Raw genomic sequence first — 27,028 nt, 5'->3', positions numbered from 1 at the left:
CGTAGAAGAGAAAATCTGCACATTTACATTGGTAACAACAACAGCAACACATAAGATCAAACAGACCGAAAATGGCACTAAAAACCACTTTTCATATCTGAACGAACTGACAGGAAGTCAGTGTAAATCTTCGAATGCTTTGGCACATCAGTACTACCATAGGTCCATGGTACTACTTAGCATCTTCCTCCCAATACCACCTCCCTCTCTCTCTCTCTCTCTCTCTCTCTCTCTCTCTCTTTAAAAGTTGGTAAGAGGTGGGTAAGTCGTGTCACGTGACCCTCTTGAAGTGTGACAAACCTGATAAATCCATTTTAAGTTGGTATACTTGGCGTCATGTCCCCCCCCCCCCCCAATACAAGTCTTCATGCCTTCGAAGCAAATATCCACATAACTTGGAGCAGGGACCTTCCACCTCCCTACATGGAGGGTTTTCTATTTTATATTGATAATGTAAATTATGTTATAATTATCATGTTATTCAAGGTCAGTTAGGTTTACTGCACAGTTTTAACTGACGTCATCAGAGGCTGTTTCGACTTGACCATGTGCTTTAAAAGTTTTTATTTCCGACTGACGTTGAACTGGGTCTAGCACCACATTATCACCGCTAGCCCAAGGCGGCACGTGTAGGCCTATATATATATGTATGTATGTATGTATGTATGTATGTACGTATCCATATCGCTAAACCGATACAAACTGCCTCACACAATGACAGTTAATAAACACTAAAAATCTTTGAATTTGTATAATAATGCTAAATACTGAATGGTCAAAGCCGAAACTTTTATCTAAATTCCATTCAATTAAATTTTCATTTCCAGATTTATTATGTAGCCCAAAAGGTATAACAATTTTCAATTATAGAACAAAATTGTTTTCTGGGAATTCTTTCGTTGTTTATAACTCGTGGCTTCTTCCAAATGAAGCAGTGTCAAAGAGTGGTCTCGTGTTTTTTGCGCCATGAGTGTTACTGTGTGACAGAAGCCACGCATTGAATGCTTCATTGTCATTATTATCATTATTATTATTATTATTATTATTATTTTCATCATCAATGAACTATTTAAATCTTTTCGTTCCGTTTAGCAAGCGCAGAGACTTTGTTGTCATTTTTTCACTCTTTAGCTGCGCCACGATAACTTACAGACTTAAAAGATGCAGATTATCGAACTAACGATAATAAGAACTAACATTAAGTGAAAACACTACTTCACCGACCAAATGACTCTCCTCTGAAGGGAATTAAACTCAGGCAAGAGTCATGAACAACAATACTGTGTGTTTTGACTGAACGGAAGTCCGTTAGTTCCTGTGTTTTTAGCAGTACAAGTATATCACATGCCACATACATTTACCGGTGGTGTATAGACCATCTCCCTCAATATACTAGTTTCATCACCACTCTGGGCATAACACTGAGGAGAAGGCTCTCATCATTGTTTGTTGGTGCAAAGACGCGAGTACTTTTATTCGAGAGAAAATAAATTAACGGCAAATTCTTCTTCTTCTTCTTCTTAAAATAGGTACCACACAATACTGTGTAACAGATGACTAGACGGTGGTATGACTAGTCCATCGTGTAAGTTCTTGCCCGCGAATATGGTATAATTCCATAATTTACACGAAGGTCGTTGGTAGACGGGTCTTGTGATAATAAGCGTCCATTTTGAAGCAAGAGCGCAGTGGCCGGATTTGGTTTTTGTATCAACGGGGAAGCGACTTGTTCGTCGTACTGGGTCCCGGCTACCGAGGCGTCCCTCACGCTTAGACCCCGCTGAAAGTCTCCTTCCAAAATGGAGCAGCTGAGAGGACGCATTGCGTGAGGGGAACGGGCTGAGGACACCAAGCCTACAGAAGGCAGTGTACGGTAAGTAGGAACCTGTTGGGAATACAGCTTCACTGGTAACGGGGCCAGAGGGGTGGAGACAGAGGATTGGTCGTCGCTCTCGGAGTAGAGGAGCTCATCGGAGGTTGTAGTGGTGCTCGTCTCTTCATCTTTGTCCACGTCATCGCGCCTGTCAGCGCGGGGCTTTCCTATCTCCACGTCGATGCTGACGTCGTCTACGATGTCACAAGCGCGAGGGAAAAACTACCAGAGGAAAACAAATGAAGAAAGATAAGAGAAAATACTGTCTCAGTGGCAGAATGATATCGACAGGGCATCACATTATTGAAAATCATACGGTCTGTCATTTGTCATACGTAACCTCGTCATATAGTTTCGCGAGATATCGACTACAAGAGATTGACATATTCAAAATTACTAACGGGTTGATGCATGGTTCTCTATCTTGCTGACTTGGATTGAAAGATAAACTGAAAAGTAACGACGTCCTGATTTCTGTTGAAACTAAGCATCCAACAAAGAGACGTCCCTCCAAAAGTGTAGACGCCACAAAGAGTGCATCTTTCATTTCTCTTTAATCAACACGTGCATCGCCATCGAACCGTCTAACAGGAAAAGGAGATTATTTTTTGAAAGAACTGAAGAGAGTTGTAACTAGTACGTTTCGACTCTAAGCTAGAAATACATAACTATAACCGTAAGAACAATTATGATAATGATATTAATGGAATATTTCTTTTTGCTATACAGGAGATCATTTAGTAAACAAATTAGTGCAGCGTAGGTCGTATACTGTGATGAAAAGTGTAGCTAATCTTTGATATATCAGCTCCCTACTCATAGTGCATCGGTCTGCTGAGTCTGCTAATGACCTACTGTCTATTTTTTTTTTCATGTATTTAAGTGCAGAAATTATTAGACGCCGGGACAAAAGTCGTATGAGAGAGGGAGAAGGAGAAACATATAGAAAGAAAGAGAGATATACATTAAAACATGACTTTGTTTCTGATATTATTGGTCTTGTTGAGACAATTTGTTGTAGGCAAGTTACTTTGGTATGTAGCCAACCAGTTACAATGCCGGCATTTTCCTTGATAAATAATGTTGCAGAACAAGATTCGTGACATCATGGCATTCAGTAGAAGCAAGAGTTTTATTTACTCGCGTGATGAGAGTTTAATACATCTCCTTCATACACAAAACGGGCTCTTTTCCCAAAATATGTTGTGTGTGTGTGTTTTTTTTGTCACCTAAACGGACTTGCGACCAGCAACATCGGAATCATATGCAGGCATTTGAACATTAAACACACAATCAATCTGCAATACGTAGATTCAAGTATGCCCAGAACTCCACTTCTCTAGACGAAGTATAAATGGCGGTATTTATTCGCTCATTGAGAATTGTTACATTCTCGTAATACTTTCCTGAAATAAACTATATATAAGACTTATTTCAATCATCATCATCATCATTTATTATACCTGTTGGGACAACATGAAGAGGAGCATGACGATGGAGCTGGCGACGGCGAAACCGTAGAAGGTGGTGACGGCATTGAAATGGTCGATGAGCAGGCCGCTAGCCAAAGACCCGACCCCGACACCGAGCCCGAAGTAGAGAGCCCCTAGGATTCCCTGCACTGTGGTCATACACTCCGGAGGAACAGACGCTCCCAGGTAAGATACCAGGGTGGTCCACGTGAGGAGAAATGAGACGCCTACAGGAGGAAGAGGTCGAACAAAGAGAAGAGATTCTGTAATACTAGTCCAATACATAACATCATAGAAAGAAACATTGGAGTAAGACATTTAGATTAAACACTTTATTAAGCATTAAAAAAAAGTGTGATTAAATATCAAGCATTTTAAAATCAGTGTGATGAAATATTTTGTTTCACTAGCAGCGGATGAGAAAGCAGAAAAGAAAGAACTTCACTGTAGACGGAAATGATTGCATCTATAGAGAGAAAACAGTGATTACAAAAGGATGACGAGCATCTGATAAGAGAACCAGAAGAGAAGAAAAAAGGAGAGATCTGAAAAACAGCATCAGTAATGGGAGGAGAAAGGGGGAGTACGGGTAGTAGTGAAGATAAAAAAAGAAAAAAAAAGTTAAGAATAGATCGACAAGATGACGAAACAAAGTGAAGAGATGTTGAAGACAGGAAAACCAAGAAAATACAGGAAGAAAGGCTGGTAAGTAAATGAACAAGAGGATGATGAACATCGAATGATACAAGCAGGAGAACGGGAGGAAAAATCACTTACCATGTATGATCTCTACAGGTATCAACCAGAGTGGGTTGGTGATTGCAGCGTAGCATACAAAGCGGAAAGCGTAGACTCCTAGCCCAAGAGTTAGTGCAGCTATATGTCCAATGCTTCGTAAGAAACTACGGCAAAAGTACCCGAGAGCTAATTCCGAAATACTCTGTAAGGCTTCCAACACGCCTATCAAAGTCTGACTTGCGCCTGCAAAAGTAGAGGACAATGACACGGTGAGAGCTACTGAGCAGAGATTTTAATTTTTAGGTCTTCCAGACATCTTTCCCTCACGGTCGACTTACAGCTCGTACAGTATTGTCTAAACAACAAAAATCAGTTATTAGCAGGATATAAATGGAAAAATCGCGGATGTGGAAACTCAACTTTTTGTAGAGATGACATACGATGCTCTGTGACTATCTGGACACAATCATGTCAACTACAATATTTAATTAGAAGTAACTAGACCTGAGGAGACATAAATCAGTCGGTCTAGCAGTGTGAAAGTGACATTTAATTCATTTACATTTACATATATATATACATATATATATATATATATATATATATATATACACATACATACATACATATATATATTTATTATATGGTGACATTCAATTCATTTACATATATATATATATATATATATATATATATATATATATTTACATACATACATGCATACATACATAGATACATACATACATACATTTATAACAGAACGGGGGGGGGGGGGGCATGGGGATGGGGGAATAGAATGAAGTGATCCGAGAATTAATGGCCAGTGAGTATAAGAAAGATAATGACTGTGGGTCCTAAATTAGGAAATCATGTGATGAAAAGGTAACTTTCATAAAACTATCAATGTTCGACGTTAACATTCGCATAATGTCACTAATGGAACTGCAAAAATAATGATATGTTTAACAGTTCAGACGAAAACAACAACAACAAAAACATTCATTTCTTAAAATCAATATACAGTTTGCATTATTCAGGTCAGGCCACAGGGCTAACCTTGAATTTTCAGGCCCAAACGAGAATTATCAAATAATACTAGCTATCAACATACACTAAAATTGAATATCAATAATTACCTAGGTTTTGAAAGTGCCAGAGCAGGAAGCCCCAGATGCAACCATTGCAAACGCCTGTAAAGAAGGCTATGAAAAAGACGGAGCCGAAATGAGGACTGAGCACAATTCGCCGGAGTTCTGACCACTGGGTGTCCCAGTCACATTTAGAATACTGCAATATGAATAGAGAAAGATGACTTGGCTTGTAGACAATGGCATGAAAATAGGCGTGAATTCAGGTGAAGTTTGTATCATGTGTATGTTCACATATAGCTTGACTGTCAATGAGTATACTGCTGGCGCAAAAAAAAAAAGTATATTTGTCTTGTGATTAGGCGTCATTAGCATCATTAAGCCTATTGTTTCCAAGAAGAATAATTCCATACCGGAAGTTCATGGATTTCAAAGACTATACAGCAACGTGTCATTGTTTTTGACCGAGATGTAGACATGATGCATGTTATTATAGCAAGTTAAAGGTATTAGCCCACATTTGTAAACCTGCAGCAATTGGTCTCATGGTTAGCATGGAATTTGGGTATGATTGCAGTAACACCTGAGTGTGCAAAATTTCGTTCCAATTAGTCCATTACTTTCATAAAAATAAATGAAAATGCACCGTATGCATGCATATAACGCTCGCTAGCTCCGGTCCACGTACGTACTACATGCATGCGATACATGTGTAAGTTACATATGTACGTAGCTAGCCCGCGCTCGTAATTTGATTTTCGGTCGGGTTGACTCGGTTTGAAAATTGATTTTAAAACGATGATTTTTCTCTCTTTTATCGAATGGTATAGACAAATAGCAACAGGTGAGGCATGTTACTGTTATAACTTGTACTTGAAGTCATATTGGACCTGTTTTATGCAGTTTTGATTTTCGTGGGTTTGCAAATGTGGGCTAATACCTTTAAACAATATCACAAGCAAACTAACAATTCAATGCAATGAGATCTAATGTAGAAAACAACAACAATCTTGGCCTGTGAATGAAGGAATGAACCTACCTCGTAATCCATAAAGAGTGAGCAGAACGTGGCGAGTGAGGCGACGACAGCAAAGCTGAGGAAAGCTACACGATAGTTGGTGACCACCAGCGAGACGCCCCATCGTACCACCGTCGTGCTCGATCCGGACAGAAGTACGCCCACCGTTAGCGAACTGCAAAGAAAGCAAAAGATAACACATTTCTCCACTCATTCATTTAGGATATACACCTACATAGTGATTAGAAGATCAATATTTGAATATGTAATCAAAACATGATTTATCGACTACCGTTAATTGGGCGCCGCGGGAAGCTTTAGGGTTGCACCTTCCTCTGCATGAGAAGGCAAAGGAAGATCAACTAGAATCAACAATTGGGGTTCCAAAAGTGCGGCATACCTCAGCATGGCATCATATTTCATGTTAGTTTTTAATGTCTTCCTTATTCGAGACGGGAAGACAAGCTTATAAGCATTTTTTAGTTCAAATGTCACCGTGGCAATCAAACTCAGGACTTCTGTATCTGAGTCTGGATTGTACAGGACTAATCGTTGCTCGAAAACAATTCACAATTCAAAACGTTTCCAACGGTGTAGTTGCTAACACACACGCACACACACGCGCGCACACACACATACACACACACACATACTCACACGCATACTCACATCAAATAAAGAAACCAAACAGAATGTAACATTTCTCAGGTCACATCGCTGAACAATTTTGCACTTTGAGGACACTCTGGACTGATTAATAATTATAATTGGCGTCCGGTTGCCATCTTAGTATATGTTTGATGTGGATAAAAATCTTTTTCGTATCAAGCGCTGTATTGATATTGCATTTTCATTGCCCTAGTTAATCCTCTATTTTCGTTGCTTTCTCTTTCTCCTTATTACCTTCAAAAATAAGTACACAATCGAAGAGAAAATACAATGTACAATGGCACACCCTACGCGCAGTAATGACTCGTACTTAATTCGTAATTACACTGTATATAGATCTTGCTTGTAATGGAGATGGAGCTCACTTGAAAGCGTGCATGAACATGTTCTTGATTGGATAGTTTGCTATGGGAAATCCACTGTGTGGACAGGATAAAGGCCGGAGCCCTGCAGACGTACTGGATAGTGAAATCCTGTTGAACACTACCAAGTGGCTGACCAGGCCACAGAGCTATCACAGGGCTCTTATATGGTCAGACGCAGCGATGGCTGGGCGTAAGGACAGTAAAGACTCATTCCTATACTTGGATGTGGGCGGGCAGCGATATGAAAGAAAGAATGTTGTGGCCTGATTTTAGGATGTCGTTACATCATCTCAGACATGAATCTTCTACCAGCCGATCACGATGACCGGAAGTGGGCAGTGGGTGGGTTTGCTTTGTCTTAGGCCGTTTCTTGACTCACCGGATATATCTGCCACTTTTTTCACGCTCCATGCTACCAGTATTCCGGCTGTCACCACGGACATGATGGAGCTACAACCTCCATAGTAAGTGTCACCAAGGAGTACTATAGCTGTAGGCCTAGTCGAGACGCTTTACAAAGTCATCAAGGGGAATGGGCAGAGTTCCAGATTAAGAAAATCACTTGGTTAGTCATTTGTGAAGGCGCGTCTTGTCCTATAGTTTAAGTCTGCGGTCTATTTCTAAAGCTATCGCACTCTGTTGAATGACAGGTGATGTGTAAAAACGATAGTAATCTGATTACTTCAATTAAATTCGCGTTTATTTCATTCAAACAGATTAAAAAAAAACTTCCCTACTTCGCTTTCACTTCATAGTCGTATGTCTGGCAATTGGTGCTATTTAGAGAAGATTCTTATTCTCTGTGATTCTCCATATTATTCTTTAGAGGTATCTAAAACAATGCGACATTGTATCTCTTTTACCCTGGTGCCTGTGTAAATTGCTCCAGAACTAATGACTTAATCAAATTCGCCTAATTAATTTCCTCACCAAAGTGCTTCCTATTATGCAGTGTATTTACATGGAGCTACTAAACCAGCTCCACAGTATTTAAAAAAAGTGATGGCAAGAGGCAGTGCCTATTACGTCCTCTCGACTTTTCGGGTCCGAGAAGGCGAACTGTCACATCTTGTCTTCTTATCTTTTCGGACGGAAAATGGCCAATTAAGAAGGAGAGAAATAATCTTTGGCAGAGATGAGAATGTCACGCAGTTTCATGAAGAGTCATCACTATGACAACAACTTCAATGCCAAGTCATATCCAATAGAGATCTCTTGACCGTCTCACTTATATGATGAGGCTATCCGGTCCATTTTGGCACCCATCACTTTTCTAAACTAACGTCCTCTCCATCATTTCGTTCAGTTCTACAGGAAAGGGGGTTGGACCAATTAAGGGTGTACATTTTTGGACGGTGAGCAGACTTTATAGGTCGCTGGCAGTTGAAGTATACGTGCAAATGTTCTAACAAATAAATGATAATAATGTCAAGTAAAAACAGAAATCCTATCTTCACGTTCAATATAGGAAACTCCTCGTATATTCATAAATTTCGGTTTGGGCTAAATCATGCCGCAATTGTGTATAAGACAGGTAGGAATTGAAAGTAGTATCACTTGCTTGTACCCTAAAAGGATATTACGAGGGACCAAGGAGATATCTATACCTCCTTGAACATGTTGGAGGGACAAACCATGTAGCTACATTACACGTGCACAAAACATGGCAGTGGGGTTTGACAGACTGATGGGAAAGGGAGAGATATACATTCCCTGGTTTGACCAAGGAGGTACGAGGCGAGTTCAGTACACCTCAGTACAGCTCAGTACAGCTCAGTACACCTCCTTGGTTTGACAGGTGTTATATTCACATGGAGCTCTTACCAACTTGTGATACCAGTAAGACTAAGATTCATTCTTCTGTTAAAGAGATATCTAAAAGCCACCACCCCTGAGATTTGGATTCTGTTTATCATCGGAAGCGTGGGATTAAACTCAGACTGTAGGAGGTAAAACCAATGGCATTGACCCGTGTGGTAGGAAGCGTGCTTTACGTGAAGCTGCAGAAATAGGAAACAGAGGAGGGAACTCTAAGGTTGAGATGCTTTGGTTGGAAGGGAGGGTGATGGCCTTCAACAACGCTATAGATAGTCATTAATATTGACATAACTCGTGTTGACTGCTATAAGCAATTATCCAGTTAATTGTTTTTGTGATCAATTTATATTTGGGGTGATGCAATTATAGCAACTCGACCTACTTCATCTACAGCCTTTCTAACAAATATTGTCTTGATAGGATTTACTCGAGCCTGTTACTAGATATTGCCGGCTCTTGTTTAAAAAAGAAAAGAGAATAATACTAGTTCTCCCAACTTTCCCTGATGGATCCGTGGTCTATTAGCTTACGATTGATCCTATCAAGACTCAGGAATGCATGATATTCGGGATGAAACTACAGAGACACCATTAAATAAATTAATTCCTAAAAATTCACAAAAGTATTATGTATGCTATAGAAATGGCTGCTGTGAATGTTTATATCATAAACACGCAATTAACAACACATTTAGACAATTCTGAATGTGCAGAACGCACATGTTGTGTAATTGAAGCTGAAAATTGCATAAGAGCTTTTAGCATATTGAAGGATAAAAAGATAAAATGAACTAAAGGTAATATCAGGGTTGACCCTGTCATTCCACTCGTATATCGTCACCAGCTGGTCATTAATCATGTTTATTTTCAAAGAATTCGTGCGTTTATTGTCATGGTAACATTCCAGGCTAGTTTGTGTATAGTAAGACCAAGGTTTGTGATATAATATAATAATAGTCAGTTCTTAGAAACGCATAATACCATAAGATAGTCTCTATGCGTGTACAAAATAATGAAACAAAATGTATCACATATTTCTCTATTCAAACATGTAATCAACAATTATCAAAAAGGTGAGTTTTTAACACAGATTTGAATTTATCAAAATCTGTAATGCATCTAACACTGAGAGGGAGATTATTCCATAATGAGGGTGCCATTTTTCCAAAAGACCTATCACCATATGTCTTAGATTTGACACTTATTTCAGAGAGGAGATTTTTTGATTTTTTTTTGTTGATATAAACGTTCTTCTTCTTCGTAAGACGTTCGAGCGGTCAGGATAATCACCTTTTTTTTTTTTTTTTTGCGTGTGCATCGTTATCATTGCTACAGTCGGATCATTTAACGCACGTTATTATCAGTCGTCAAGATTAGTGTAACAAGTGGTATCCTCACAATTACATAACGATTAGGCGTTTTCACATCAGCCCGATAAAAATCCAAGCTCGAGATACTTTTTAACTTACCAGGTCAGAAAATAGTGCGCTATTTCGAAACATCGGGCTGATGTGAAAACGCCTGATATGGACGGAACATTCTTGAAAAGAAAGATATCAGATTCCACCATGTTGGACCTGCCCGCAGAAGTAGCAGAAAGCCATTATCATAATTATTGTGGGAGCATACATGTAAATAATTTGATATAAATAGAAAAAATGTAATCAGATAAGAGAATCAAATGCAATCGAGTTAAAGCCATAGAGAGACTTTCGATTCAGATAATGTACGCTTGTACGGTTTTATTTATCTATTCATTAATCTTTTGTCGAAAAGTGAACCAGAGTGAATACTATAATTACATGATTTCATCTATGTGGCCCCGGTTCGGGAGTCAGCGTTAGAAATCTACGAGAGATGCAGGCCTTCTCCCACTCTCGTAATTGATATAATGCAAGCCTGTCTCTGCAGTGCGGATTCGTTGAGTTGATTTCACTCATGGAAAGAACACCAATTTTAATGACGCTAAGTGCTTAATGGGAGCATTACCAATCCCCTCCTAATAAATGGATCTTTGAAGTCATCAAATCGTAGCACCTAGCCTCACAAGTTAATTTTCGTCGATATTCTTGACAGTAATTATTCTTGTCAGCCATTGTTTGCTGAATACATTTGCTTTACAGCGGTGCTACACTGTCATCTTGATATAATGCTCTTTTTCTTACCGGTAGTCTGTTTCAAACCAAGCATGTCAGTAATGTCCATTATTGCAAAAGGTGATCACTTACAGATGATGATGGTCTTTTATTCACATAACATTTTACGCTATACAGAAGACTGAACGCTCAAGTCTTATCAACTAACATCAGTTTCCTTGTCTCACTTAATTTGTGTGATGTGGGGTTTTATCGAAAATTAAAGGGGATTCAAAACACCTTTCGAACGATTTGTTTTAAGTGCTTATTAGTGTGTATGCTACCTTTCCCTAAATTTTTCAAAGGCCCCAAACTACCCTCGTAATGGCCAGATGGCTGCGTTATTCAGGAGATTCTTGGTCAACACGGGTATAGTAATAGTGAAAACGTACATAGAACACTTCACTTGCAGTTGCAGATCCAGAGTTGGGCGCACCGGTCGCGCGCCCCCTCTTTATCATTTTTTAAACAAAAGGAATAAAAAGAAAAAAATGGGGGGGGGGGGGGGGGAGTGGGTGCCCATTTAAGTTTGCAAAGGCATCTCCCCATTATGGAATTGCTGGATCCACTCGTTGACTTGGTTGAGAGTCCTGTCGAAGGGATGTATTTCCTGTCCTGCACACAGTCGAGAAAACCAGACACCTATTTTTGTCAAATTAATGACGTATTAAACGTTAGTTAAATGTATCTTTGGTTCCAGGTCTATACGCTTACTCATCTTCTGGCTATTTTTTCAGTCTTGGAATGGATTGTGAGGTATGAGATATATAGGAACCAAACTGGGTGCTGGCTGGCTTGTTTAATAGAGACGGATTGATCAGAAATAACATTTATTTACACTAGTATGTTTGATATCTCATTTTTAGGTCTGATGTTCGTTATTCAAAGGGCGGTTAATCCGAAAAAGAAACAGGGTTATTTCGAAGGTCCGTTATTCCGAAACACAAAATGTCCTACATACCTATAGATGTTCGATAATTCGAAAATGAAATAGGGTTTGTTAATCCGAACATTTATCACGTTTATGGGGGTATTTCATGAATCCGAAATGAAACTAGACTCGGAATTTGTCAACACTGACAAATTAGGTGATCCGATCTCTTCGAAAGTCAATGATTTGAGTCCTGATCCCAATAGGCATGACCGTAAAGGTTCATCTGTGGTTATGGACATTGGCCGTGTGATGTTTGGATTCTCATTTAAAAAAAAGGGAGTCGGGTTTGCCATCTTTGGTACCATATTCCGTATACACTATAACGAAGATACAGAATAAAGTATATTTGACCATTGACCCCACTTTGCACAGCCAAGATGGCATCTGAGAAAGAAATGGTTATTTTGTGAAATGATCCTGGTAACGTGATCTTTGTGTGTGCAAAATATTGGAAAGATAGGACATGTATTCACCAAGATACAGGATGAAACATTTATGACCTTTGACCCTAATTTACATACCCAAGATGGTGTCTGATCAAGAAGTTGTTATTTTATGAAATAATGTAGGTGACATGAACTAAATATGTGCAAAATATGGGATTGATAACCATTGTTGTTCTTCATCTATTGCACAGAATGTAGTAGAAAGAAAGAAAAATAAAGAAAAAATTATGTTATTTTATAGAAATTTGAAGGAGAAGCATTAAAAAATCAGAAAAAGATAAAAATAGGAAGGGAGATTAAGACTAAATAAAGAAAAAGAAGAAAAAAAGAGTTTGAAAAAAAAAATATTGGCAAGGGTGAGGCTCGAACCAGGGACCTTAGGATTACGAGTCGGATGCGCTATGCAATGACCTATTTCATGCTCCATAGGCCCTGTGTATTAAGCAAAATGACGCTGCATCGAAGCCACGTGCCATTTTCAACCAAGTTTTTCGACGTGATGCCGGCCTCGTATGAAAAAATGGAGGGCACATTAACGATAGCCCAAAGTCTCAGCTACAACATACTAAAATCTGGGAAAAATTCACCGAAGCATAAGTGAGCTAATGCTCGAAAAAGATAGTCATGTCAATTTTCACTGCCAGAAAAACTGCTCTCCCATAGAGATAACACGTAAACTGGTCAAATTTGACAAGATTACATTTAATCCATTTTTACGAGGTGATGCCGCCATCCAATCAAAATGTTGTAATTACATTAATGAAAGAACATTTAATAAGCTACAACATACTTAAATCTGGGTGAAAATTGGCAAAGGATAAGTGAGATACGCCCAAGTAAACTTGAAAATTGATGACGTCATTTTGAAAATTTACTTTTTTTACTTTATTAAGAAATTTGATATCTTTGAATCACTTTTTCAGTATCGCCAACCCATAAACTGACATGTACAACTCATCAGCTTTCAGAATATGTAAAGAAAATTGGGGGTCACCGTCCATCCTGACGAGTAAAATCGGATTTAAAATTGGCGGTTTTGGGGCATTGTTGTACTGTATATCGCCATTGACGCGCGCGCGGAATTTCAACTTTGACAGTCCCGTATGACGTCATATTGAGTCGGATTGACTTGAAACTTGCTAGAAATATTCCTTGACTTTTCAGACATCCGATAAATGTAAAAAATCGGGAAATTTCTGTTGCATATGAGCTGTACGTGCGTATATGTGCGCGCGCGTACGCGTCCGTCCAATTTTTTCAATTTTTCAAAAAATGCTCCAAATGGTCTGAAACGTATGCAAAAAAAATTTGAGCTTGATTGGAGCATACAAATATTTCAACGCGCGCGTACGCGCACGTCTTTACGATGCGAGGAATTCTGAAAATATGGGTAGAATTCCCTTGAATTGAAATTTATGTGACGTAAATTTCATTGAGAAATTCCACTCCATTAATGAGATATGATTGAAAATGTGTTTTCATATAATGACGTCATAGTGACGTCACGGTCGACTGATCACTACGATTTTACTTGACATGTCGTCTTTGGGACATGATACACATATGGTATAAGTTTGACATTCATAGGCAATGCACTTTCTGAGCTAGTCTCTACACAACTTTTGCGGAGAAATAAAGAAGAAGAAGAAGAAGAACAAAGATGATTTTATGAAATAATTTTCGTGACATGAACTAAACATGTGCAAAATATGAAGGTGATAGGGGCTGTTTTTCTTGAGTTATTGCAAAGAAAGTTGCAAAAAGAAAGAAATATTTCAATACATCGAAGATAAACTTTAATTTCAACCAAGTTTTTTTACGTGATCCCGACAACGTATGAAAAAACAAAGGGCACACTTACGATAGCCCTACATCTCAGCTACAACATATTAAAATCTTAGAGAAATTCACCGAAGCATAAGTGAGCTAGTGCTCGATAAAAATAGTCATGTCAATTTTCATTTCCATAAAAATTGCACTCCCATAGAGATTACACGTAAACTGGTCAAATTTGACAAGGTTACCTTCAATCCATTTTTTTGAGGTGATGTCGTCATCAAATCAAAATTGTTTAATTACATTTATGAAAGAACATTTCATAAGCTACAATATATTGAAATTTGGGTGAAAATTGGCAAAGGATTAGTGAGATACGCTCGAGTAAACTTGAAATTTGATGACGTCATTTCGAAAATTTACTTTTTTTACTTTATTAAGAAATTTGATATCTTTTAATCATTTTATCAGCATAGCCAGCCCATGAAATGACATGTACAACTCATCACCTTTCAGAATATGTAAAGAAAATGGGGGGTCACCGTCCATCCTGACGAGTAAAATCCGATTTAAAATTGGCGGTTTTTTGGCATAGTTGCACTGTGTATCCCCATTGACGCACGCGCGGAATTTTGAATTTGACGGGCCCGTATGACGTCATATTGAGTCGGATCGACTTGAAACTTGGTAGAAATATTCCTTGAAATTTCGGACATCCGATCCGTGTGAAAAAATTGAAAATTTCTATTTCATATTAGCTGTGCGTGCGTATATGTGCGCGCGCGTACGCGTCCGTCCAATTTTTTCAATTTTTCAAAAAATGCTCCAAATGGTCTGAAACGTGTGCAAAAAAAATTTGAGCTGGATTTGAGCATACAAATATTTCAACGCGCGCGTACGCGCGCGTTTTGAGATAAACATGAATTTTGAGAATATGAGTAGAATGCGCATAACTTGAAATATATGTGACGTAAATTTCATTGAAAAATTCCATTCCATTAATGAGATATGATTGAGAATGTGTTTTCATATAATGACGTCATAGTGACGTCACGATCGACCAATCACAATGATACATTAGATTTGTCGTCTTTGGGACATGATACATATATGGTATGAGTTTGAAGTTGATACTCTGAGTACTTTCTGAGTACGTAGATACACAACTTTTGTCCAGAAATAAAGAAAGAAGAAGAAGAAGAAGAACAAAGAATCCGTACAGATACAGAAGGTGATCCGAGAGGATACTCGGATCACCTAATCAGTACAGATACAGAAGGTGATCCGAGAGGATTCTCGGATCACCTAATAAAGTTCGTTATTCTGGATGTTCGCTACTCCGAAGGTTCGATAGTTTGAAAATGACATGCGGATTGTTAATACCTACATAAGGGTAGTTAATCTACAAACGAAATAAGATTCAAAAGTTGAATAATGCGTGGAAAAACCGAGAGGGGGGGGGGGGGGGGGGGGGGGGTTAAGTTATATGCCGTAGTTATGTGAGTGTGAGAAGGGGCTGATTATCATGACCAGAGGATGTAGCAGGATTCTTTCAAAGGTGATGATCAATTCACACATGTGTGAATTTTTTTTTTGTGTATTTCTGCCTCTGAATGCCATTTTATAATGATTTGTTTTATATTTTGGATCAAAAATTTATTCTCTAGTGATTGGTTGAAAGAGCTTCACGTGCTTATAGGTATTTTTCAAATACGTCAGAATGTTGATGTGTTTGACCTTTCATCAAGTGGACTACCTGCAAAATGATGTTACTTCTACGACGACATATTTGCGAATAGAGTGTAGCATACTATTTGCAAAATGGTGTCACAAAGCGCACTGCGTCATACCGTCACTCTGTGAAATGTAACAATTTCTAATAAAACAATATTGTGATACCACAAAGCAATTTTGTCATTGGGCACGGTTTCTTATCGTCGCCCTGTGAAATGTAATATTTTCGAACAAAACAATAATTATTGTAACATCACACAGCAGTCCTGACATCGTGCGTTGTTCAAGGTAATGGTCCCTGTGACGGGGGCATACGGAGAAGGGGAAATTATATATAAATTCCTCATCAATAATACTATTACACATTACAATTATATTCCAGTTCAAATATAACTGTGTGTGTGTCGTGTGTGTGTGCGTGTGTGCGTGTGTGTGTGTGTGTGTGTGTGTGCATGTTTTCAGTCAATTGTCATTGCGAAATATCCCACCAATGATTCCTTATCTACAACACTGTATTTTGTCACCTAAAAGAAGTCTATGTTCATTCTCGGAGGTATACGAACCTTCTAGGGTTAACAAACATTGGGAATAACTCCAATGTCGACTCGCAAACAGCAAAATATTACCAATACTAATCCGCAGTTAGCAGGTGAATGAAATAGACACAATAATCGTGATGCGAAGCGCATGTTATTGCTGAATGTTTGGAAGCAATGACGTCGGTTTTTATGCAAAATCGTCGTGTTATTAAAGTATTATGTATTCAAGAAACAATTAATCCAACAAACTTATGTCTAAGTGCATGTGACCTACACAGGAGTGATGAGACTGATGTACTTGCGATATGGTCCGCACAGCGGAACACTCACCTCCCTGATAAAACAAACCAATCTTCATTTCTTCTCAAAAGTTCCAAGCCGTCATGGTTGAATGGGTCAAGGCACACACAGTACCACGTCCATGCGTCGGTAGAAGGATTTGGTCACTTACCGCATGAATGGCAAAGAATTCTTTTCTTCCCTTCTTCCTCCTATTCTATACATTGCCCTTTTTTCTTTTTCCTCCCTTTCACGACGGGGCTTCATCTTTATACAGATTACAGCTTCACACTAAGATAGTGACAGGATAAGTTTTTCTTACAATCAAATTCTAATTGCATCGTATGGACTGTAATTTGTTAAATGGAAACCTTCTTTCTCTCTTCCTTTCTCTCTTACCATCTATCTATCTATCTATCTATCTATCTATCTATCTATCTATCTGTCTATCTATCTATCCATCCATCCATCCATCCACCTATCTATCTATCTATCTATCTATCTGTCTGTCTATCTATCTATCTATCTGTCTGTCTATCTATCTATCTATCTGTCTGTCTGTCTGTCTGTCTATATATTTATTATGTCTATCAGTCTCTCCCATTTCTCTTAACCTATAATGACAGTCTCCCACAATCCCCCACATTACTCATATTACATGCATATGACAGTCATGTGTAATAGGTAGTCATTAGTTGGTTGGATGATGCATACTTTTATTCTCTTCTTGCGAAAGGAAATTTATGACATTTTTGTCGGTCAGCTGGACGTACCACACTGATAAGCGAAGCCAAATCAGTGATCTAGATCGATTCGATGCACACCAGATCGAAAATAGCTTTGTGTTGAACATTGTGGCGCCATGGTCAACGGGTTACCTAACGAAGTCAAGAACACACAATTTTGTATGATGTCTGTCATTGATTAAGCGACGCCAAAGGGATTAAACGATCCAATTCGAAGTACAAGCAGGTAGGTACGAGTGAACACTAGTACCTCCTTGGTATAAGCAACCAGTCAAGTACAATACATGAAATCGGAGGAATGCGAAAGCGTACACCTGAAACCTTAGTGCTTGATTGTGATTGACAACAGATGATCTCATTAAATCCCTGCACCGGGTTTATGTACCTGTAACACATAGTACGCGACAACTTATTATTATAGCTCATGTGACGATTGAAATATGCCTTACATGTCAACATTACTGACATCATTTTTCTTGATCCCCCCCCCCCCCACTCTCCAAACACAAAAAGTAGAATTACCTATATATATCAGCGATATTGTATGCATTTATACACATAGACCAGTGTCCATGCATATTATACACATGCATATTGTAAAGACAACTATGGTGAGAATTGGAATGAGGGGACAGAACATTACTGCCCGAAGACCGGTCCTACGAGTTTGAAATGAATGCACCGCACACTTGGTACCACGGACAATTAGTTAAAAACTTATGAAAATGTTATATTTTTGGCTTAATCAATGCTCCTTCATCGCTGGATATGAAAACATGAATTTGTGATGTCACACTATACAGGACAAAGATATTAGGAGAATAAAAAGACAAGTCAACAATTTTCATCTTGATAGGCTAATGAACAAAACAAAACAAAATTTGTCTTATCACTTTCAGAAATTAGGATGAATAATGTTACCTTTAATCATATGTTGGTAACAAATCGACAGATTGCGTGGTTATCATAGCCATCATTGACATCATCATTGAAATCATCATTGCTACCATCATTGACATCTGCATCGCTGTCATCGACATTTTCATTGACATCTTCATTGACATCATGATTGGTATCATTATTAACACTGTCATTGATGTCAACGTTGACATCTTCATTGTTGTCGTCATTGCCATCATCTTTGACATCAATATTGGCATCTTTATTCCTATCATCATTGACATCATCACCTTTATGTAATCACTGAATTCATCACAGACATCATCATTGACATCATCATAGGTATCAATGACATCATCACCTCTATGCAATCACTGAATTTATCATTGACATCATTATTGACATCATCATTGATATCATCATAGACATCATCATAGACATCATCATAGACATCATTGACATCATCACCTCTATGCAATCACAGATTTCATCATTGACATCATCATTGATATCATCATAGACATCATCATAGACATTATTGACATCATCACCTCTATGTAATCACTGAATTCATCATTTACGTCATTAGTGGCATCATCATTGACATCATCATAGACATCATTGACATCATCACGGACTTCTATACAATCACAGATTTTATCTTTGACATCATTATTGACATCATCATTGACATCACCATTGACATCATCATAGACATTATCATTGATATCATCATTAATATCATTATCAATTGACATCATTATTGACATCATCATTGATATGATCATAGACGTCATTGACATCATCACCTCTATACAATCACAGATTTCATCATTGACATCATCATTGATATCATCACAGACATCATCATTGATATCATTCTCTACATCATCATTGATATTAGTGATGATGTATAATTATGTCTACTGATGTATCGCAGTTGACACAGCCAATGCGTCCAAGTGCTGGCCTACGTCCACGCCAAGCGTCAATCGTCGAGCGCGTTGGCCTTGCACGAATAAAGACCCCGCACTCTGCGGTAAATCTTACCAAGGAATCATCACGTGATAACTCCTTGATCTTACTCCAATGGCTCCTCGTTACGCTGTGTTTTTTCTCTTACAAATGTGCCTTACGTTAGTGGTCATTGACTACTCTTTTTCCATGGAATTCTTCACACTAGCCGGAGCTTAACGTCACTCTTATTCCACCTCTCTCAATTACTGTCATCCCTGTTACATGGCGTCACCGCAAAGGCCAACAATGGTGTCACATTCCTCCCCTTACAAGGTCCTTCTTTGGCGTACCGCTCTATTCATACATCCCACTCGAAGATGATTTTCTGTGTCAGAACAGTAGCAGCATGTAGCTCAGAATTAAAGAAATAATTGGAAGTTATTTTTTTTTTTTTGGTGATCAAGTCTGATATCATATTTACAGACATTTTTTTTCTTTGTCAAACGCGAAGAAGAAAATAATATACATGTAGATATATTCGAAAGAAAGTTTAGACTTGTCTCAAAAAGAAACTTTAAAAAAATGCCCCTCTTTAGGGCATGTTTGTCATGAAGTTAAATCTCATGTAACTGGTCAGAACAACCAGTGAAACTGCCAAATTACAAATCTTACCGTTGGCGACAGAGAAAAAAAAATGTTAAAGAGCTAGTTACTGACTGGTGTAACTGACATATTTTGTACATGCGCTGTTATCAGTTATAATAGTGTTATTGCGCTATTCACGACGATGAATAAAGAGCATACTGTGACCTATTACCACGACCACTAAAGACTACCACACCCACACCATCCCCCGGTAATTAGTCTCATCGATGGCATCGATTGGGGTCGATGGCCATCTCCTCTCCCTTCCCTAAACGGATATGACGTCACTTTTTCTATCGTATGTAACGCGAGAAATAATCTTGATTAGGAAAGTCTCCGCTAATGTTCCTGCCTCTAGCATGTCTAGTAATCTTTTAAAAACAAATGTTAAAATTGTTTTCAAATCATGTTCTGGAATAGAATGGGAAAGAGAATGACATGTAGAAGGTTTTCGTAAAAACGTGGAATTTGAAAACAAGTAAATATCAAGCAGAGGGGCGAAGGTTGAGGTGTGCCCGCCCGGAAAGCAGTAGATGACATGTTCGAGTCTAGTGCTTCCTTTTATCCGACCTGTTTGTTAAATTACAGATCAGTAGTTGCGATCTCACAAGTAGGGGGAGGCAAATTGAAGAAAATTCATACGTCAACATGGAATTCATTGGATTGCTAACGATTTCAAGCATTCACTAAATGCGCCTTTATTAACGATCACAGTTTTGTCAGGTATTCCTGTTGGCCAGCTATTCATCCTTCAACTGACCTACATTTTGTGTGTAATTTTGATAACTACGGACGGAATAGAAGATGGTAGCTCTCGATCGCTGTCCTCGTGTGTAATGTGGTGTAGGATTGATAGCATAATCTGAACAATGTCAGTAAGAAATTTTAGTCGATAAGATCGCAAGGATCCTGGTCTCACGTGAAGCCAAAGGTTATAGCAAGGAGGTGAGTCACCTTCTCCCTGGTTATAGCCTGTTGGCTAAACAGCTACTCCTTATCACTCTCATTGTTAGACTTTATATCTATATCCGTTAACTAACGGAAAGAACATTGAAACGAGGAGAATAAAGAAACTAATGCAGAGATCAATTTCAGTCAAATACCAAACTCAATGATGCTATTAGTAAGAAGATTCTGCAGGTTGAAGCCTGCTGTATTACTAGGAGCAGGTACCGAGACCGGTCCGAAAGGCGGCTCACGCACCACTCCAGTGACCGTAGGGCGCACGTGAGGCGCGGATCACGTGCTAGACTGATTAGGCAACAGAAAAGGAGAGAGAAAATTAGCGAAGAAATCCTGGCTCAGGGTTTTACCTTTAGTCTCGAGTCCTTGGGTCGGAACAGTTAAGAGTGATCTTGCATCGTGAAAAGGGACCTGGAGCTATCATGGTGGTAATACACAAACAACGAAGGGCCTAGCGCAAGGGTCAGTGACAGTGTAGAAAAACGACAACATGTGTAAACAACATAATAAATACAAGAAGACAAAAAACCCACCAACACACGAAACGAAAACAAAAGAAGAAATAAACAAATAAAACCAACACGAACTCGTGTTCAGTTGATTAGTCCTTCATATGCTCATATAATGCGTCCTATATGAGTGATCTTCGGTTGGATCTATTTCGAATACTGTTTCTTCCTGGTATCTAAAAAAAAAATCAAAATGAATAATCCTCTGGCATTTCATCGAGGACAACACTGACAGAAAACAAAATAATGAACTTCTTGGATATCTGAAAAGTAATGTCCACAATACGCTTTGTTAAAGATGTCAGTAAGCGCAGTTATTTACTGGATTTAACGATTATTTGAATGCAGGGTATAGAATAGGGGAAATGTGATTCATACATTTCATTTTTACAGTTTGATCAAGGTTGGTCAATTGAAAAAAAAATGAAACGTAAAGAAAAAAAAACAAATTTACTGTCTGCTATATAGTATTATGAAGGCAAAGAAGATTTGATTGTGACAAGGTTTATAACAAGATATAATCAAAGCGTGTCGGAGACGCGTTTTGAGCAATATCGGTCATTATACCGGATGTAGACTGTTAGCGACTGTCCTGGAGGTTAAACCTCTGAAAATAACGGTTGTTTTTTTCTTCTGCCAGGTTGTCAAAGCCGCATTATTCTAATGACTGCACTCACCCCAGAATGGACCCTATTCTTTCTTTTGGTGGGCAGTCTCTATAAATGCCATCTTATTACATGGTGCCTCATGTGAAGACCAGCTCACGTGCCACCAAAACGCAGTCAGCTCCTTTTTTTTTTTGAAAATAGGTCAGCGTATTCACGTACCAAACACATTTGATCGTTTTTTCTGTCTATCTATCTATCCACTATATATCTATCTATCTATCTATTTATCTATCTCTCTCTCTCTCTCTCTCTCTTATATGATTTTTTACCCGAAAATATTGCCTCCATAATGTTCACAAGACCACGTAGCGTTGTTTGATGAACATTTCTCTGTGGGTATCCAACAGGGCCAAACCACTTATAACAGGGCGTTACAACTCCATTTTAAAACAATGAAGTAATTTTGAGAGAGTTACTGCATTTTGAGATTTTACGAAATGTCAATACTACTGTAATAACGTCACAAAAACCCAGCAATTCAGATTCACAGTCTTTATTTTAGAACGTTAAGAAATGAAGAGACGATCAATTTGCGATTCCTCTCAAGATAGGTCTTATTAGACGATTTCATGTATTGTTTTCTAGAAGCCACCCGGGTCATGCATCTTGATGTCCTATCTTAAAACCAAGTTATTGTATTTAATATGCATTCATGTCTACAGTGGAGTTAGTTTGCCTCGAAATTAATGAATAATCTGAAAAGTAGAATGCCAAGCGCTCAGTGTGCGCAAATATACTGCAATTTGATATCGTACAACATGTCATTCTAGAAGGGATTTGATACTAATCTCCTGATATATAACACTTTTACAGATGATAATCATTGTAGCAGATCTTGGGTGTGCTTCCTATTGACAGCTTCAGGAGGTCTCTTCGCTTTTTATGCTATATAAGCTTTTCTTTTTTTTCTTTTTTTTTGTAATGAAGCAATGTTCTATCCATCCGAAAGTAGTGGCAGAGAGTCTGATCTTGCCGATATGACTGGTTTCTTCTTCTCCTTTTTTTTCGATGTATGGTCCTATAATCACTGGGGATATCATTCTCATAACACACATTTTGAGATGCCAAAAAATGCGGGTTGAAACCCTGTGCCGTGGCTAGCACTCACTGTATCATTAATCTTGAGATGAATGTCTTGCTGAATTTTTAAAAAAAAGTTAAGCTATGACCAATGATGGAGGCTCTTATTATTGATTTAGACACATATTGTGATTTTTAAAGCTATAAGCAGTTAGGCAAATGTATGGTTCATATTCTAGACACGTGAATGGTTTACACGCTGCTAATTTGTAATCGGAGCTACGTCATCCATATCCGTTTAAGGAGGCACTCACTGATCCCATGCCAAATAGTATAATATTGTATCACAAAGATTAATTACGTAATACGGTTGTTACACGCTACCACAGTCCGTCATTCCAGGAGTTTTATCGTGCGTGGCGTTCACTCACACTTCTACTTCACTTTGTCAAACAATGTCAAAGGTAGGCAAGCTGATTTGTAATAGTTCTCGATTTGAAACGTAACATTACCTATATGGGCAATTCCTCCATTCCACAGTATAGGCAAGGTTTCGCTATCACTTATTTGCCATCTCACTAATGTTCAGTTTGCCGAGGTGTAATGTGATGTTTCACTCTGTGCTTTGATGATTCACAATGATAAAATAATGCTCGAGTATGCGGTAGTAGCGGCAGCTCAGTTTGATCTGCATTGCTCATTTAAAATGCAATACTTTCCAATTATCAATCTGATTGAACCAGATTGGGAGAGTAAAATCAAATGTACAGAATGTATGCATGAATGAATGCATAATACACAAAAAGAAATGAAATAATTCCAAAGCTTCATATCATTTCCCAGCAGTGATCACACGATCGCCATCACGGCGAGATGAGAACCAGGAAGATGAGAACTCACCCACTGACCAATGAATGTTCGCAATGGCTTGTTCATAAAAAAAAAGATGAAAAGTGTTGTTTTGGTCAATATTTCGGCAGCTATCGTCTCTTTCCATCGAAATCACGATTTTCAGGTTATAGTAGACTTCATCCCAAGGACATTAAGTACGCTGTAGATTGTGTGTAGACAGGTAGATACGTCATTCTTACGACGTGCAGGCAGCCTCACCTCATAGGCCTATATCTTGCTTTATATTGTCTTTATCACCAATAAAACGTGCTGAATACATGACATGACTTTACGTTCCATATTAATATGCTGTAGTTCTTTTTCTATATAAATGACTTGCAGACCTCGGGGACTTAGTTATATCCAAAGACATCATAGGAAGTACAACACAGGCTGGGTATTAAATGAACAGACTTAACCCTAGAGGGACATGGTCATCAATAGACTTTTTTGTTATTATTTGTTTGTTTGTTATTGTTTGTTGATTTTTTTCTACAAGTAGAAGAGTAAGAGAGGAAAAAGAGAAAGAAAGACGAATAGATAGGTAGATAGGGAGGGAAGGGGAGAGAAAAGGGAATGGGAGTTCCCCTTTGTCCACGTGGCCGTACAGATAAAGCATAAGAGTCAATGCGAACCGTTAAACTTTGAACTTTGAACCTTGAACCTTGCACCGAGGAGGTGGAAGAGCTCTTTCCTCTTCCCTGCATATGTGAAGTTCGTTATTCTTCACGTTGGCTTTGTAGAATATCATAGAGTAATCAAACAACCGAAGAGCATGAATATCATTATAATCTGAATAAAGGTCATCGAGTTGTGTAGTCACAGTTTATGATCTATATGAACGTATTCGATGACGTAATGATGGTAGCTCCCCAGATTCTCTCAACAGATATCCTTATGATAATTTGAATAGAATAAATAAATATAGAGCCCCAACACCCTTTGTCGCTCTGTAGATACACGCTAAATGATAACTGAGTTCGAAAAAAAAACTGGGTAATAACGACTTGAAATCGGATGAGTGTAGATAAATGGCTCATCAAAACGTTTGTGTAAGATTTGTCGAAATGACAGGCATTGAGTGGTACACCGAAAATTGTTGCCAGAGCTAGAGGACCAAATAAACTAAAAGATAGACTTATGTTAAGAATTTGCATTATGTTTGGAGTGAATTTCCCCTAAAACGCCAAGATCCAAAATTAGACAATGATTTCTTCTGCATCGTAGATAACACACAGGCCTGGATACATAATCCGCTTAGAAACGGTGATGTCAGGGTTCCTGTGCGTTCTAGATGAAAGGTCGCATGAACTATTATCTCACATTCCTGAAACCTTCATGAAATATCTTCAACTATTTGTTCTCTCCACAGGAATGAAAATATTCTTTTAGACAAGACTACAATAAAGATTTTTAATCTGTACTCCTTTTCAAAACTACGCTGGCAACCTTCAAAAGACTTCCTTCAAGAAATCTGATTGAAAAGACGTCAAAACGAAAAAAAAAAGGAGTATAATCGTTACACGTTTGGTTCTTGAATCAAATGACGAAGACACGTGGTTAGATGACTTACCATATCGCCCAGCCGAGTCCTCCGAAGGAACGATGCCAGCCGTAATCGGACATGTCGCTAGCTGGATCCTTTGCGAGTGCATTTAGCGTTGCTGTATCAGCCAGCCGCATGAAGGAGCCCAGAGAGATGTAGATGGCGTTGGTGATCAGGATGATGATGATAAAGAGACGGAGAAGTTCGGCCTGGTCGTACAACCAGCTACGATCAGCCGAAAGTTCGGCGATCGTGTCAGAACCCAGTAGAAAAACGTCATTCTCGTTTCTGACAATCCCGCTGACATTTTTGCTATCAAGGTTGGCAGGATCAGATTTTTGGCTCAGTAGATCTGTGGACATTACCGTTGACCTGGCCGTAGGAGTAGTAGCATCTTCCAATGTTTTACTTGATGAAGATTGTGTAACAAAGTTGTGCATGGGAATTCCTGAACTTGTAATCTGTTTATCTGCAAACATATCATCGTAACGGGATGAGTTTGAAGGACATTGGAAAAGGAGGCATCGGAGCTTCCAAATTCTTTCGTTCATGAGATGGTGAAAATCGCGATGATGATGTTGTGCATGGTTGTGATGATTTCCACTCCCAGCTGATCGAACTTGGCGGCTCAACATTTCCTCCTCAACGAACTCACTGCTATTGATGCGATCCAGGATTAGTCTGAGTTGGCTCCTAGCTACCGGGTCGGCGACCTCCGCTGCGGGGGGAATGAAGCCGAGAGCGAGGAGGCTGACGATCCAGACAACGAGACTGGTCAGCATGAAACCTTTCCTCCACCCAAAACGATCGACGAGGAAGCCGACCATGGCATTGGATACAAAAGTGGCAAATGGTTTCATAGCAGCCACGATACCAATTCGACTAGGGCCTAGACCAAGCTGTTTGAGATACAGAGAGCGATAAGGTGCAATGCATGATGAGGCTCCGTCTGAGAAAAAGTAAAACATCTTGTAAGGGAGCATTGCTCGGTTTATTCCTACACGACATGACGTCTGTCTATCAGATTTTGATTTCTCCATGGCAAAGTTCAGACAATAAGGTTTAAAGAATTTCCACAAAGTTATCTGGTTAGGCCGTCCAGTGGATAGAACTTTCTTCTCTTGCTCTGTCTAGTTGAGTAGCATCTATGCGTTTCGCTCCAGTAGATATCGACGTTTTCCGAGCTTTCTTGCCACCAAACTAGCTATTTGAAGCTTCTCCTCGCTTCACTTCATGCCCGAATTTACTGCAACAAACAAAAGTATTTGCAAAAGCGCTTGACGGTATCCAACCTGAGCAG

The 27,028-nt window shown here is 38.8% G+C and overlaps 2 protein-coding genes across 2 annotated transcripts in view; one reads left to right on the top strand and one right to left on the bottom strand.

The window, feature by feature from the left end:
* Positions 1–27,028, top strand: part of LOC139740030 (uncharacterized) — a 166,165-nt gene that overhangs the window by 88,072 nt on the left and 51,065 nt on the right. The gene's annotated exons all lie outside the window — the stretch shown is intronic.
* LOC139740034 (major facilitator superfamily domain-containing protein 6-like) lies at positions 1,574–26,768 on the bottom strand. The gene is made up of 6 exons (XM_071650627.1): positions 25,756–26,768; positions 6,211–6,364; positions 5,220–5,370; positions 4,123–4,326; positions 3,337–3,572; positions 1,574–2,095 (listed from the first exon to the last, which is right to left on the bottom strand). The coding sequence occupies exons 1-6, from the start codon at positions 26,766–26,768 to the stop codon at positions 1,574–1,576; spliced, it is 2,280 nt and encodes a 759-aa protein (XP_071506728.1).

The sequence above is a fragment of the Diadema antillarum genome, unplaced genomic scaffold, assembly GCF_040938485.1.
Source record: "Diadema antillarum isolate AM-2024a unplaced genomic scaffold, OU_Dant_1.0 seq00000827_RagTag, whole genome shotgun sequence".
Taxonomy (NCBI): domain Eukaryota; kingdom Metazoa; phylum Echinodermata; class Echinoidea; order Diadematoida; family Diadematidae; genus Diadema; species Diadema antillarum.
Note: the sequence above shows the minus strand (reverse complement) of the source record. Positions and strands in the feature narration are given on the sequence as shown.

Excerpts from the sequence above, each read along its gene's own strand:
- LOC139740034 (XM_071650627.1), bottom strand. The coding sequence starts at position 26,768 with ATGGAGAAATCAAAATCTGATAGACAGACGTCATGTCGTGTAGGAATA. Across the intron at positions 4,327-5,219 it reads CTGGCACTTTCAAAACCTAG|GCGCAAGTCAGACTTTGATA; the intron begins GTAATTATTGAT and ends CTACTTTTGCAG. Across the intron at positions 3,573-4,122 it reads ACCTGTAGAGATCATACATG|GCGTCTCATTTCTCCTCACG; the intron begins GTAAGTGATTTT and ends TTCCTCCTGTAG.